The sequence below is a fragment of the Raphanus sativus genome, chromosome 6 (assembly GCF_000801105.2).
Source record: "Raphanus sativus cultivar WK10039 chromosome 6, ASM80110v3, whole genome shotgun sequence".
NCBI classification, from domain to species: Eukaryota; Viridiplantae; Streptophyta; class Magnoliopsida; order Brassicales; family Brassicaceae; genus Raphanus; species Raphanus sativus.
In genome coordinates this window covers 28,031,562-28,046,624 of record NC_079516.1, presented here as the reverse complement: position 1 = coordinate 28,046,624, position 15,063 = coordinate 28,031,562, and the positions used below count along the sequence as shown (strand labels likewise).

At 39.9% G+C, this 15,063-nt stretch overlaps 2 protein-coding genes and 1 pseudogene across 2 annotated transcripts; all 3 read left to right on the top strand.

Moving 5' to 3' along the window:
- Positions 1–741: 741 nt before the first annotated feature.
- LOC130495696 (uncharacterized) lies at positions 742–4,298 on the top strand (annotated as a pseudogene).
- Positions 4,299–9,449: 5,151 nt separating this feature from the next.
- LOC108805678 (DNA-directed RNA polymerases II, IV and V subunit 3) lies at positions 9,450–11,078 on the top strand. The gene is made up of 3 exons (XM_018577614.2): positions 9,450–9,994; positions 10,207–10,444; positions 10,620–11,078. The coding sequence occupies exons 1-3, from the start codon at positions 9,543–9,545 to the stop codon at positions 10,890–10,892; spliced, it is 963 nt and encodes a 320-aa protein (XP_018433116.1). The 5' UTR covers positions 9,450–9,542; the 3' UTR covers positions 10,893–11,078.
- Positions 11,079–12,618: 1,540 nt separating this feature from the next.
- LOC108813716 (UDP-glycosyltransferase 73B5) lies at positions 12,619–14,569 on the top strand. The gene is made up of 2 exons (XM_018586346.2): positions 12,619–13,775; positions 13,983–14,569. The coding sequence occupies exons 1-2, from the start codon at positions 12,785–12,787 to the stop codon at positions 14,447–14,449; spliced, it is 1,458 nt and encodes a 485-aa protein (XP_018441848.1). The 5' UTR covers positions 12,619–12,784; the 3' UTR covers positions 14,450–14,569.
- Positions 14,570–15,063: the final 494 nt, after the last annotated feature.

The window sequence follows — 15,063 nt, the reverse complement described above, 5'->3', positions numbered from 1 at the left end:
TCACCGGCGATATCAAAGGCGATTCGAATTCCCACTATTTCCGAACAACCATCGTTCTCAACGTCGGCTATCTATCTCACTTCATTCTCACCGTTGTCGCCGCAGCTTCTTCTAACCCTAGCGCCGCCGATTCCTCTAAACCCTAGCGCCCCCGCTTCCACTATTTCCGAACAAACCGTCGCCCTCGCCACCGTGCTCACCAACGTTCTCACCGCTGCTTCCTCTAAACACTAGCTAGCACCGCCGCTTCTTCTAAACCCTAGCGCCGCCGCTTCTTCTGTGTAAACCGTAGCGCCGTTTCTCTGTAAACCCTAACGCCGGTAAGTCATCAAACTCGAGGAAAAGATGAACATAAAACGTTGTCTCTTTCAATTTACTCATTCTCACCGTTTCACGTTTATTTTTTCAGATCTATAACCACAATGACGAGTACTCCAACTCCTTCTGCGACTAATCAGGTCCGCTTGAAATTTTTCTACTGGAAGACTTGTAAGTAAGTCGTCTGGAAAGTCTTCCAACTGGACGACTTAGTAGACGACTTAAATATAAGTCGTCCATTTGGAAGACTTTCCAGACGACTTAAATATAAGTCGTCAACTAAGTCGTCCAGTTGGACGACTTTCCAGACGACTTATATTTAAGTCGTCTACTAAGTCGTCTGGAGTAACAATTAAGGCGTGATTGATTTAGCTTGTGTTCTGACTTCTATTGTTGTCTTTGATTATTTTGCAGACAAAAAGGATGGATATTCCAGAACTCCCCTGTAGGTTATACACATTAGGGGAAGAGCCAGAACCCCACAATAGCATTTCGTATCATACGGATAACAAGAAGTTGCATACTGCTCTTAGGGAAGCTCTCACTGATGCTGAATTTGAAGAGCTCAAGGAGTCGAGATTGGGAGTTTTCATCAAGTTCAAGGAGCAGGGATTTGGTTGGGCTTCAAGGCTGGTTCACTACTTGCTCTGTTTAAAGTTGGGCATTAAGAAGAAGTACGAGATGTGGTGTCTCGTTGGTCCAGAACCTGCGAGGTTTTCACTGTTAGAGTTTGAAAACATCACTGGTCTAAACTGCAAGTACATCGAGGACCTTGAGACACCAGAATGTGAAGTTAACCTAGAGATGGTTTCTTTCTGGGGGATGATGGGAGTTCATCTGGAAGCTGGGCCAACTACTGATCAGATAATAGCAGCACTGAAGAGATGCGGGGATTGGTCCACGGAAGATCGCAAGCGACTCGCGTACCTTTCCATCTTCACTGGATTCATTGAAGGGAGAAAGTTTTCAACCGCTACACGAGCTACTCTGGCAAGGCTAGTGATGGATTTAGAACGGTTTGAGAATTATCCATGGGGGAGAGTCGCAATTAAGGTGCTGATGGACTCTTTGTGGAACAAAGATATTACTGGCTGTTACACCGTGGATGGGTTTATACAAGTTCTTCAGGTCTGGGCGTACACAGCTATTCCGGGATTGGGTGCTAGTATTGGTAGTCCCAGAGCAAACAGTCCGTCTCCACCGATTCTGGCTTACGAGGGCAGCAGAGGCCGCAGATTCATGAAAGCTGCTATCTTGAGTCAGGTACCTTTCCATCTTCACTTAATTAAGTCGTCTGGAAAGTCTTCCAGCTGGACGACTTAGTAGACGACTTATTATAAGTCGTCTGGAAGGTCTTCCAGCTGGACGACTTAGTAGACGACTTATAATAAGTCGTCTGGAAAGTCTTCCAGCTGGACGACTTAGTAGACGACTTATTATAAGTCGTCTGGAAGGTCGTCCAGCTGGACGACTTAGCAGACGACTTATAATAAGTCGTCTGGAAGGTCGTCCAGCTGGACGACTTAGTAGATGACTTATAATTAAGTCGTCTATTTAGTATTTTGTTTCAAATATCTAACTCGATTCTTCTTCTATTTACTGCAGACCCGCGTGATCAACTTTGTTGAGAAGGACATTAGTGAAATGTGGCCAAAATGGGACTCTGAGGTTGAGGACGTGCCCGCGGAGAACATCATTAAAGTCATGTATGATCGGAGACCGTGGAAGTGGACCATGGATTGCTGGGAAGTCACTGGTACAAAACCTAAGTTTGTGACTCCATCGAAAAGAGCCAAAGAGATGGTTGTGGTGGAGGTGGAGGAGGAGGAGGAAGACAATCAGAGACCTCGGAAGAAAGCTCGTAAAGAGGGTCCTAAAGAGGCTCATAAAGAGGCTAGAGAAGAGGCTAGCGAAGAGGCTAGAGAAGAGGCTAGAGAAGAGGCTAGTTGGGTGACCAGAGAGGAGTTGGAAAATATGTTCAAGGACTTAAGAAGTGGCTTAGGTGACATGATGAAAGATGGGTTTAAGAAGTGCATCAGGGAGATTAGGAAGTTGTCCGATAGATTGGAAGCTGTGGAGAAGAAGGTTGGTGTCACCAATCAGGCTACCCCTACACCTCAAGCCAAAGAAACCGGGATTAGTAACAAACAGCCTACCCCTCAAGCCAAAGAAACCGGGGTTAGTAACAAACAGCCTACACCTCAAAAGGCAAAGCCTACACCTCAAACCCAGCCTACTCCTCAAAAGGATCAGCCTACACTTCAAACCAATCATCCTACTCCTCAGACCAGACAGCGTACTCCTCAAAAGGCAAACCCTACTCCTCAAAAGGCAAAGCCTACTCCTCAAAAGAAACAGCCTTCTCCTCAAACGAAACAGCCTTCTCCTCAAAAGAAACAGCCTTTTCCTCTGCCCAAAGAGGTTAGTATCAACTAGTCGTCCAGAAAACTTTTATTTAAGTCGTCCAGGGTTAACTTGTGTGCAACTTTTATTGCAGAGATTGTTGCCGGAGGATACAGCAGATGAGGCGATCTCGGTATATAAGATCTTGCCGGAGGATAAAGCAGATGGTGTCACCTCCAAAGAGATTGTTCCTCTCACTTCCACTGACCAACCGAGCTTCGCTTCCAACGATCAACAACCGAGCTTCGCTTCCACCGATCCAAGCGTTCCAGTTTAAGAACCGAGCCTGGTTGTATTGGACAAAACAGCTCCCACTGCTTCTGTGCGTGCAAGGAGTGAACGAACGAAGAAACCTGCTCCCACGCAGATATCTCCTTATACGGCAGAGAGAAAGAAACTCCTTAGAGTGGCAAAGTATAATCCATTTCCCTCACTAAACAGACCTAAGTTGAAGGAGCTCGCTGATTGGTTGTAAACTGATCCGTAAGTGATTGCTTTACCCATAATAGCTTGATTTAGTCTACCAAAACTGATTGCTTTTTTGTTTGCAGTGATTATTTCACTAAGCATGAGGACAAACCACGTACATCACCAACTTGGTGGTATCACATCCTCCGGACACCCAAAGGATGGCTGGAAGACGTAGTAAGTCTTCTGCTTATCTTTAAATATCTAAGTCGTCTGGAAGGTTTTCCAGCTGGACGACTTACCAATAAGTCGTCTGGAAGGTTTTCCAGCTGGACGACTTACAAATAAGTCGTCTGGAAGGTTTTCCAGCTGGACGACTTACAAATAAGTCGTCTGGTAGGTTTGGACGACTTAAATAAAAGTCTTCTGGAAGGTTCTAACTTGTATTATTTTATATGCAGCATATGGATGCTTGGATTAATGTGCTGAGGCAGAGGTATCAGGAGAACCCACAAGCTTTCCGGAGCGAGCGAATGTGCTTCCTGGATCACAACTTTGACCAGTCTTGGAGAGGCCAGTATCTATTCTTCAAAGCATCGCAACCTGATCACCAAGGTTTAGGAAGAATGCTACCTGGTGGGGCGTCGAGTTTTTATGACGGATCAATGCCTTCATTTTGCCAATCAAACAAGAAGTGGGGGGAGGACATTGATGATATCTATGCGCCAGTGAACTTGAACAACAAACATTGGGTTGCTATTTGGATATCGATCCCTAACAGGCACATAGTCGTCTGGGACAGCATACCTTCATGTACCATACCAGAAGCATGGGATGAGATAATGGAGCCTTTTCTCGAGATGGTCCCTTATCTGCTTGTTGTCAACGCAAACACCGACGAAGGAAGGGCCAAATACGGGTTGGAGCGATACACATATGAGAGACGGCTGAAAGATGTACCCACGGCCAACAATGGTGATTGTGGCCTGTACACTCTAAAGTACATTGAATGTCATGCTCTTGGGGTCCCCTTTAGCAATAAAGACTTTGCTAGGTCCAATGTGAAGAGTATGAGGGATAATATGGCGGTGGTTATATGGACGGAGCTTGTTGATCAGCATTTGAAAGAGAATAAGGATGGTGATAAGTTCGTGGGCATGTATGATTAGATTTGTGTATGGCTTTGAACTTGTCTTTGTATAGATTTGTGTATTTGTATTTGAACTTGTGTATGATTTGTGTATTTGAACTTGTCTTTGTATAGATTTTCTAACTTGTGTATGATTTTCTAATTTGTGTATGATTTTCTAACTTGTGTATGATTTGTGTATTTGTATTTGAACTTGTCGTTGTATAGATTTTCTAACTTGTGTATAATTTATTTGAACTTGTCGTTGTATAGATTTTCTAACTTGTATAAATAAGTCGTCTGGATCCAGCTGGACGACTTACAAATAAGTCGTCTGGAAGGTTTTCCAGCTGGACGACTTACAAATAAGTCGTCTGGATCCAGCTGGACGACTTACAAATAAGTCGTCTGGTAGGTTTGGACGACTTACAAATAAGGTAGTCTAAAAATAGTAGAAGGTAGTCTAAAAATAAAATACACTGGACGACTTAGTAAAAGGTCGTCTAAAAAAAATACACTTGAAGGGATAGTAGAAGGTAGTCTAAAAATAAAAAACACTGGACGACTTAGTAAAAGGTCGTCTAAAAAAATACACTTGAAGGGATAGTAGAAGGTCTTCTGGACGACTTAAGATTTAGTCGTCTTGAAGGTTATCTGGTAGACGAAACACTGGACGACTTAATAATTAGTCGTCTGGATGGGTAATCAAGACTGGACGACTTAAATTTAGGTCGTCTGGACAACTAGTCAACTGGTTGTGTACATTGTGGTTTCGTATGGCCAGTTTCCTTGCAGTTTGAGCATCTCCGTGCCCTGTGTTTCTTCCTGGGTTTGTGTCCTCTCATCCTAGATAGCTCCAACCAAGATTGCCATCTTGATTTCTTCTGTCTCCCCGGACCACGCTTTACGTTTGGAGGAAAGCATTCTCGTTCCTCAATATGTTGTGACACGATAGGATATATATTCTCTGAGTATCCTGCATACAGATGATTCTTTGAGTAAAGTGGACATACAAGTGTGTCGATATGCACACCAGCATGTGTTCCAGCTGCTATAGCATGAGAGCAAGGTATTTTCTCCACTCCATAGACACCACAATCACACTTTACATGTTCCAAATCAACCACACAGTCCATTTTGCCACCTTTGACAAAGAAACGCCATCCATCAATTGGTTCGACCGTCATCGTATCCGCTATCTCTGATCGAACAGCAAGCAAGTATTCAACACCCCGGCTATGTTCAGTTGGGAGACTCAAAGCATCTTGTCTCCTTTTCCAATACCATTTTCCTAACTTCTGCCTTATGAACTCCAGCAGGAACGGAATCGGAAATCCTCTTGCTCGCTTCAGTGCGGAATTAATAGATTCAGCGATGTTGCTTGTTTTTATGTTGAACTTGTTCCCCTTACAATAAATCCTTGACCATAGCCTGGCGTCGGCCTTTTCCAAATACGTTGCAAGTTCCGGGTTTGCACTCCGTATCTCAGCCATGTACCGGTCAAAATCGTAAACCGTGTGCGCATAAGCAGCCCTTTTTACCAAGTACATGAGATGTTTCCCTTTAAACTTTTTGACAATGTTATCTTGAAGGTGATAATAACATATTCCTCGGGTTGCCCAAGGAAACACCTTCTCACACGCACTTTTAATGGCCGCGTGCCGGTCAGAGACTATCACCAGAGGCTTGTCATGAGATATACAACTAGCCAATTTTGTGAAAAACCATTCCCAAAAGCCAATGGGAATATCTGAAAATTGCCATCTTGTGCGGCTGCAACTAACATAACACCTCCATACTTTCCACTTAGGTGAGTTCCATCCACCACAATGACCCTTCTCTGATACTTAAAACCTTTGATAGAAGCTCCAAAAGAGAGAAATAGATACTTAAATCTTTTCTTAGAATCAAGTTCTATAGCCGTGATAGAATCATGATTTGCAATGGAGATTTGCTCGAGATATGAAGGCAGACGCGAATACCTTTCTTCTGCTGATCCTCTCACCAATTTTTGTGCATATAACAGTGCTCTGTATGAAGTGGTGTAATCAAGCGTCATGCCAAACATGTTCTTCATTGCATCAGTGATATGCTGTGGAGTTATCCCATCAATGATCCCAACACGATCAATGAAAAGACTACCAACATACTTTGGAGTACAGTGTCTCCGCTGAGCGATTCGGTCTCCAATTGAGCATAAATATTTTTCCACATACTTTGTTACCCAAAACGTGTTTGGCCCATGTTTCACACTCGCTCTGATCTTCCATCCACAACCGCTAACCCGACATATTGCCACAAGGAGAGTTTTTGTTGATTTGTATATTTTGAAAGAAAATTTACCCCTCACTGCTGTCAACCGCAGCTCTGAAAGCAGTGCATCCTTGCTAACAAAACTCTGGTTGACATAGATGCTGGTACAATCTGATTTTCCTCCTTCAATAGCATTTGTCTTAGCATATGTCTTTTCAATTTCTTCAAAACAAATATTATCATCATCTTCCTCGTCCTCATCTAGAACCTTTCCATAAAGACTGTAATCCCCACCATTCTGATCCGTTTCACCAACAATAGTGTTATCAGCATCCTCCTCCCCATTTTCCTCCTCCCCATTTTCCTCCTCCCCATCTTGATTTTCATCTTCAACAGACTCATTATCACCAACATCTTCAGAACATTCATCAGCTTCATCATTATCACCAACATCTTCTTCCCATTCACCAGCTTCATCATTATCACCAACATCTTCTTCCCATTCACCAGCTTCTTCTCTTTTCTCTGAAACCGTTTCCACCTTGCTGCGGCTTGATACACAAAGACATACTCTATGCGTTTTGAGTATCTCGAGCAAGTTTCGAACTTGTCTATCACTTGTAACATGAATGGGAGGACTGCCTGGAGTCATCATCATTTCTGCTGGTAATGAGTAGCTAATCACCACAGTCACTGATCTCATGTCCAGGTTATAATCTTCTTGAGCCATTGCAACAAGTTCAGCATGTGTTGAATCTTCATTCAATAAAAACAATCTTGCTCCTTTGAGATCATCAACCACAAAATCCCAACGGAAATCTCTCAACAACCATTGTCCATACACTGCATGTAACAAAAATCATCTGCAAATATTCAAAATAAAACACATTAGTAAACATAGAGAAAATGAAGAAGTTCAATAAACATTATCGCAGACGACTTATAATTAAGTCGTCCAGAAGACTTAAAGGTAAGTCATCTAAAGAGGTCACTTTTGCAATTGAAAATTAAAAGGGACGACTTAATTCTAAGTCGTCCGGCTTTGTTTGTTAAAAAAAAAATTTCAGACGACTTATATATAAGTCGTCTACGAGAAACGGGCTAGTTTTGCATTTGACCGAATCGTGTCAGATCTTTGACTATTTCTGGACGACTTATAATTCAGTCGTCTCTGGAAAGTAAAAATTTCAATATTTTATTCAAACTAGACGACTTACATGTAAGTAGTCCTAGGTTAGTTTTGTAATTGAAAAATAAAACTTGAAATTTAACTTTCTCCAGACGACTTAACTAAAAGTCGTCCAGCTAGACGACTTAATTTAAGGTCGTCCGGGATAAGCAAGGTTTGACCAGAAAATTGGGAAAAATTCTGGACGACTTTGCTTTCCCCGGACGACTTTAAATTAAGTCTTCTGACGGGACGACTTTATATTATGTCGTTTGGTAAAAGTTAAATTATGAAGTTTTATTTTTTAACTACAAAACTAACCTAAGACGACTTACACGTAAGTCGTCTAGTTTAATAAAATATTGAAATTTTAACTTTCCCAGAGACGACTGAATTATAAGTCGTCCAGAAATAGTCAAAGATCTGACACGATTCGGTCAAATGCAAAACTAGCATGTTTCTCGTAGACGACTTATATATAAGTCGTCTGGAGTGTTTATTTTCAACAAACAAAGCTGGACGACTTAGTTTAAGTCGTCCGTTTGACCAGAAGACTCAGCAGTAAGTCTTCTACATACAGAAGACTTACTTGTAAGTCTTCTACGCGAACAGATTTTGAAAAAATTTCAAATTCGTACCTTAAACTAGGTGAGATGACTTCGTTTGCACACAGGGTCTTCTCCAACCACCCAGAACCTCAAACGAAAGCAACCGTAAGTCAAAACGAAAGAAATATGGCTCTGTCAACCATCGCCCATATTTTGAATCAAAAGCTTGAGTTTTTTGGATGAATATGGAGAGAAAGTGAAAGAAATGTTGTTTTTAGTTCATAACAATTGAAACAGAGAGAGTGTTAAGAGATTTACGTGCATTAAAGGGCATTAAAAGCTCCAAACAGTTCGTACAAGGTTGTTCCCACTATTCATGGCAGTGGCAATATTGTAAATACTTGAAGAAAATGTGGTTGAGAAAGTAAAGAAGCCATTTTCGAAAAAAAAGGGTTAATGACATTTTCGTAGATAAAATACAGATGTGGGGTTAAAAACTCAAAAAAAAATGAATCAAAAGAAAATGTTAGTTTTGTGTTTGACTTCAAGTTTTGAGTCACTTTTGCAATAACCCCGAAAATAAATTACCTCTCTGTAAATAAATACCTCTTTCACTTCACTATAGAGAAGAACAATAAAAAGAGAATCATTCATACCTTGATTAGACTATTTGTTTGAGCGGCGAGAGAAAAAGACAATCGTCTTCTTCTTATTAAGAAATTTGATGTTGCGCAATATTTTATTTCGTTTTGGCTTTAAATATATATTTTATTTGTTTTTGAATTTTCAGATATATTTTTGGTTTATCTCTGATCCTTTTTAGATTTTAGATTATAAACATCTGAACTGGACCGTATCCAATTTTTTTTGATATTTGTCAAATCTCAAAATCGAGAATAGACTTGACTCAAAATTAAAAGAACCAAATAGAAAGTCTATTAGTTCTTAAATAAGTCCAAAATTCATTTATCTATAAAACATGTTAACATGATTCGAATTTCGAATACTTGGATGTCCAGACCCAGTGAGTAGTAGTCCAACGAAACTGTCTCACGCCGAACTGGACAAACACAGATACAGCGTGTGAAAAGTGTACATTTTACAATGTGTGAAAAATGTTCACTCCTGAAAAAAAAAACAGAAGGCAATATATGAGGCCCAAAAGCCTGCTGTAAAGACCAGGCCCAAAGGCACTGCTCAATCTTATATATCTACCACTCTCGCTCTTCACCTTCAGGGAAGAAGGAAAGTTAAGAAACTCTCTCTCTCTCTCTCTGCTTCACCTTCATTCGAAAACCCTAAAAAGTTAAGAGAGATGGACAGTGGTGCCACTTACCAGAGATTCCCAAAGGTGAAGATCCGTGAGCTAAAAGATGACTACGCCAAGTTCGAGCTTCGCGACACCGATGTTTCCATGGCGAACGCTCTCCGTCGCGTTATGATCTCCGAAGTCCCCACGGTCGCAATCGATCTGGTCGAAATCGAGGTTAATTCCTCTGTTCTCAACGACGAGTTCATCGCTCATCGATTAGGTCTAATCCCTCTCACTAGCGAACGTGCGATGAGCATGCGCTTCTCTCGAGACTGCGATGCTTGCGATGGAGATGGACAGTGCGAGTTTTGCTCTGTTGAGTTTCATCTTAGAGCTAAATGTATCACTGACCAAACCCTAGATGTTACTAGTAGGGATCTCTACAGTGCTGATCCTACTGTCACTACTGTTGATTTCGGTCTCGATTCATCTGGAGCTGACTCAAGCGAGCAAAGGTATCTCCCTTTTCATCCTTTTGTTACATGCAAAATTTTGAGACATGTTTTCAGATTCGGTTACAAGGGTTTCTGTCTTAAAGAATTAATAAAAAAAAAGACATCTTTTTGTTTGGTGTTCAGAACAATGCTTCCTTTATGGTTTTAGATCTTTTAATTTAGTTGTTCTTCTGCTTACTCATTGTGTTCATGACTCCTTCTTTTGGATTCAGGGGCATTATCATAGTCAAACTGAGACGTGGACAAGAACTGAAGCTTAGGGCGATAGCAAGGAAAGGAATCGGGAAAGATCACGCTAAATGGTCTCCTGCAGCCACTGTTACGTTCATGTATGAGCCTGACATTGTTATCAATGAAGATATGATGGACACTTTGACTGACGAGGAAAAGATTGACTTGATTGAGAGCAGCCCAACCAAAGTTTTTGACTTTGATGCAGTCACCAGACAGGTTTGTTTGCACACTTGTGAAGAATGACATATCTACAAGTTTATAGCTTTGACATTTCAGCATGAAGTATATATATTGGTGTATAAATTTTCTGTTTGATACCACTTTCATACCAAGTTAATTCCTTACATCATAGCTTATCACTGTTGCTGTTACTGATACTTTGCTTCTTTAGGTTGTGGTGGTCGACCCAGAAGCATACACTTACGATGAAGAAGTGATCAAGAAAGCAGAAGCCATGGGGAAACCAGGGCTCATTGAGATCCGTCCGAAAGATGACAGTTTTATATTCACTGTTGAATCCACAGGTGCAGTGAAGGCTTCGCAGCTGGTACTAAATGCCATAGATCTCCTGAAGCAGAAGCTCGATGCAGTCCGTCTCTCAGACGACACTGTTGAAGCTGATGATCAGTTTGGCGAACTAGGTGCACATATGCGTGGAGGATGAGCGTGTGGTTAATTTGGGATCTCCATGTTTTTCCCCGTTTGTTTCGGGTTTGAGTTTATGTTGGACCAGGGCAATCTATTTTCCGTAGCGGTGCAATCTTGTTAGACAACGACTTGTGAAGCAGTGGTCTTCTGTTCTTGCCCCTTCAAACTGAACCTTCCTTTCTTTAATCTTGTTTTTACGTGATTCAGACTAAAGTCTATTCTTGCTCCATGTGTTTATGACATGAGCTGGCTATAGATCCGAAGCCATTGTTAGTTATGTTTCGGAATAAGAGGAAAAAAATCGTACCAATTTGGATCTAAATGCCATTAACACTTACAATAATCATCACTTCAATGGCTATTGTAACTACTTCTTTCACGACATCACTAACGTCAATAACGACCGGGACAAATGGGCAAGTCCGAAACTATAGATTTGATGATTAACGGGAAGACATCTCAATTTATGGTCTAACATCTTTCGTGCTTAATTAGAATTCAAAAGTACTCGACTCATCTACTCTATTTTTCCTATTTGAAATTTACCTTGACATAAGTTTTTTGGGCCTACTGAAAATGTTGGGATTTATCTATTAATTAACATTTCTGTTATTTCCACGTATCCTTAATCTACTAATTTTAAATATATACCTTAATTTTAAATATATACCTTAATATTTACTAATAACAGTTATTATATATTAAAACCATCGATGCTTTAAAGTAAGATACTTTAAAGTAAGATTGATAATTTAGAACTATACTTGGCATATCTCATTTATTGGAGATATCAATATAATACTTCTTTCCGACATACGTTTTGCATTTGTCCTATGCGTTTCAAACTTTTTCCAACTACTGTTAATAATCTCAGCATCCATTGATAGACTTATACTTCTTCGACTAAGTCTTATTCAAAATCGACATAAGACTAACTTATTAACATTGATAGACATATTTCTTTAACTAATTGATGATGCCACTATCTATAGACATATTTCTTTTTCCCATTTCTCTCCCCTTATGTTTATATGGTGATATACCTACATAAGATACCATGTTAATCGATCTATTTTTAAAAATAGAACATAAATGTATAGTAAAACTAAATGAAATTTAGTTACAAAAAAAAAAAAACTAAATGAAATATAATAAATATTTCTAACTATATTCCATTGTAATTCAAAATAAATACAGATCTAAAAAAATAAAAACAGAATTAAGTAATTAGTAATCATATTAAATTAATAATAATAATAGTTTTTATAGAATAGTAATACATAATATTACTAAATAACTAAATATTAGTGCGCCTATTTGTCAACAAAAAGTAAATCTTATGTTTTGTTTAATTTGATAAAATGGAAAAAAAGAATTTTAGCTTAAACAAATTATTAAATCTTCTGGCCATTTTGTGAATTAGATAATCGTCAAAAATGTCAAGCCTTCCCAATACTATGGTACATAAGACAAAGCACTGGTCAAGGGACTCAAGGCTTACTCATCACTGAAATGATAAGTCAGAATTTGTTTCACAAAAAAAAAAAGTCAGAATTTGCTTCTAAAGGCACATCACATGTCAAGAACAAGATTCCCATTTTATAGCCAACCAAAGACGACTCAGTCTTAGACGAATAATATAAAAAAGTGTATCACAAAAGTAAAGTATGACGTCTGCATAGACGTGAGATTCGCCGCCTAGAACTCCTTTAATTTATCTGATCTTTTCAGTTCGTGCCGCGTGTGTATATATATACATCTCGAATGTCCTAAACTCGAAGGACAAATCAAGACAGAGAAACACAACTCCAATCCTGACAAGAAATCCTCTGTTCTGTCTGATCGGATCTTCAAAATTTTATATATTTTTTTTTCATTCTGCTTTCTTTTAATTTTCTACAGCCAAACATGACTAGCGAAGTCTCTGAGCGGATTCATGTATGTTTCTTCCCCTTCATGGCTCACGGCCACATGATTCCTATTCTGGACATGGCCAAGCTTTTCTCTAGCAGAGGAGCCAAATCAACCATCATCACAACGCCAAGCAACTCTAAGATCTTGGAGAAACCCATTGAAGCATTCAAAAACCAAAACCCTGGTCTAGAAATCGGAATCAAGATCTTCGATTTCCCTAGCGTAGAGCTTGGATTGCCTGAAGGGTGCGAGAACGTTGACTTCATCAACTCATACCAAAAGCCTGACGCAGGTGACTTGTTCTTAAAGTTTCTTTTCTCTACCAAGTATATGAAACAGCAGTTGGAGAGTTTCATTGAGACAACCAAACCGAGCTGTATTGTCGCCGATATGTTCTTCCCTTGGGCGACGGAATCCGCAGAGAAGTTTGGTGTCCCAAGACTTGTGTTCCACGGCACATCTTTCTTTTCCTTGTGTTGTTCTTATAACATGAGGACTCATAAGCCACACAAGAAAGTCGCTACGACTTCTACTCCTTTTGTAATCCCTGGTCTCCCTGGGGACATAGTTATCACAGCAGAGCAAGCCAATGTTGCTGACGAAGAAACTCCAATGGGAAAGTTTATGAAAGAGGTCAGAGAATCGGAGTCCATTAGCTTTGGTGTTTTGGTGAATAGCTTCTACGAGCTGGAATCGACTTACGCTGATTTTTACCGTGGCTTTGTTGCTAAAAGAGCTTGGCATATCGGTCCGCTTTCGCTCTGCAACAGAGAGATAGGGGAGAAAGCTGGAAGAGGGAAGAAGGCGAGCATTGATGAGCAAGAATGCCTCCACTGGCTCGACTCTAAGATACCTGGTTCAGTGGTTTACATGTCCTTTGGCAGTGGAACTAACTTCACCAACGAGCAACTGTTAGAGATCGCTGCTGGTCTTGAAGGCTCTGGACAAAACTTCATCTGGGTGGTTAGGAAAGATGATAACAAAGGTAATGAGTCCCTCTTTAGACTTTATTGATTAGCAAATGATTGTTTTTTATCCGGATAACTCATTCAAAATTTCGTTGTTGCTATATGTCATACGTAACAATTATGAAATGAATGCAGTTTCAAAAAAGAAACAATTATGAAATGAAATGCAGTTTCAGAAAAAAACAATTATGAAATGAAATTTGGTGTTGATGTGGTTGGGACAGGTGAAAATGAGGAGTGGTTGCCTGAAGGGTTTGAGGAAAGAACGAAAGGGAAAGGGCTGATCATACGCGGGTGGGCTCCGCAGGTGCTTATACTTGACCACAAAGCGGTGGGAGGATTTGTGACGCATTGCGGATGGAACTCGGCTATTGAGGGCATTGCTGCGGGGTTGCCTATGGTAACTTGGCCAATGGGAGCGGAGCAGTTCTACAACGAGAAGCTATTGACAAAAGTGTTGAAAACAGGAGTGAATGTAGGAGCTACCGAGTTGGTGAAAAAAGGAAAGTTGATTAGTAGAGAGGAAGTTGAGAAGGCAGTGAGAGAAGTGATAGTTGGGGAAGAGGCAGAAGAAAGACGGGAACGGGCCAAGAAGCTAGGCGAGATGGCTAAAGCTGCTGTCGAGGAAGGAGGATCTTCTTATAAGGATTTGAACAAGTTCATGGAAGAGGTTAATGGTAGAAAGAAGTAGAAGAAAGACAGAACTGATCGTTGAGGGTTTATTAGGATTTGTTTGCTTTAGCTACTATCGTTGAGTTTGTTGAGATAAGTCTATAGTGTACCTTGCATAATAAAATTATAATTGTTGGAACTCTGATTTTTGGACAAAATGAATATGCTGACCTTTTTACCTTTTCGGTGTTTTTCGGCAAAACTGATCGTCTTCGTCGCCGGATTAATGGTTGGAAAGCTTGAAACGAACAGAAAAATTTCCTCTATTGCTCCCATAGCTTATAAAACAACTAGATATGGATCCGTGCGTTGCACGAGTTTTATTTGATGTTTTAATTCACGAACACATAAAAATATTGAAAATATTTTTCTCACGTTAGTTCTTGGATTTTCAGTATATATTGGTGACATTTTAATAACAATAATCTGTTTTCTTACATAATTTTTTATTGATATTCTATTTCAATAATAATGGTGTTTTAAATAGTACATTGATATTTTTATTTTTTAATAAATACTTCACTTTTTATTATTTTTCAAAATAATATTAGCTATAGTTAATTGAAATATATAGAACTATGAACTCTCTATATTGTTTCTATTGTGTAAGACAAACTAAAAGCGACACAATTA

Bases quoted from the DNA above. Each gene is read 5' to 3' on its own strand.
- LOC108813716 (XM_018586346.2), top strand. From the start codon at position 12,785: ATGACTAGCGAAGTCTCTGAGCGGATTCATGTATGTTTCTTCCCCTTC. The intron at 13,776-13,982 runs GTAATGAGTCCC...TGGTTGGGACAG, and splicing joins TAGGAAAGATGATAACAAAG to GTGAAAATGAGGAGTGGTTG.
- LOC108805678 (XM_018577614.2), top strand. From the start codon at position 9,543: ATGGACAGTGGTGCCACTTACCAGAGATTCCCAAAGGTGAAGATCCGT. The intron at 9,995-10,206 runs GTATCTCCCTTT...TTTTGGATTCAG, and splicing joins GCTGACTCAAGCGAGCAAAG to GGGCATTATCATAGTCAAAC. The intron at 10,445-10,619 runs GTTTGTTTGCAC...TTGCTTCTTTAG, and splicing joins TTGATGCAGTCACCAGACAG to GTTGTGGTGGTCGACCCAGA.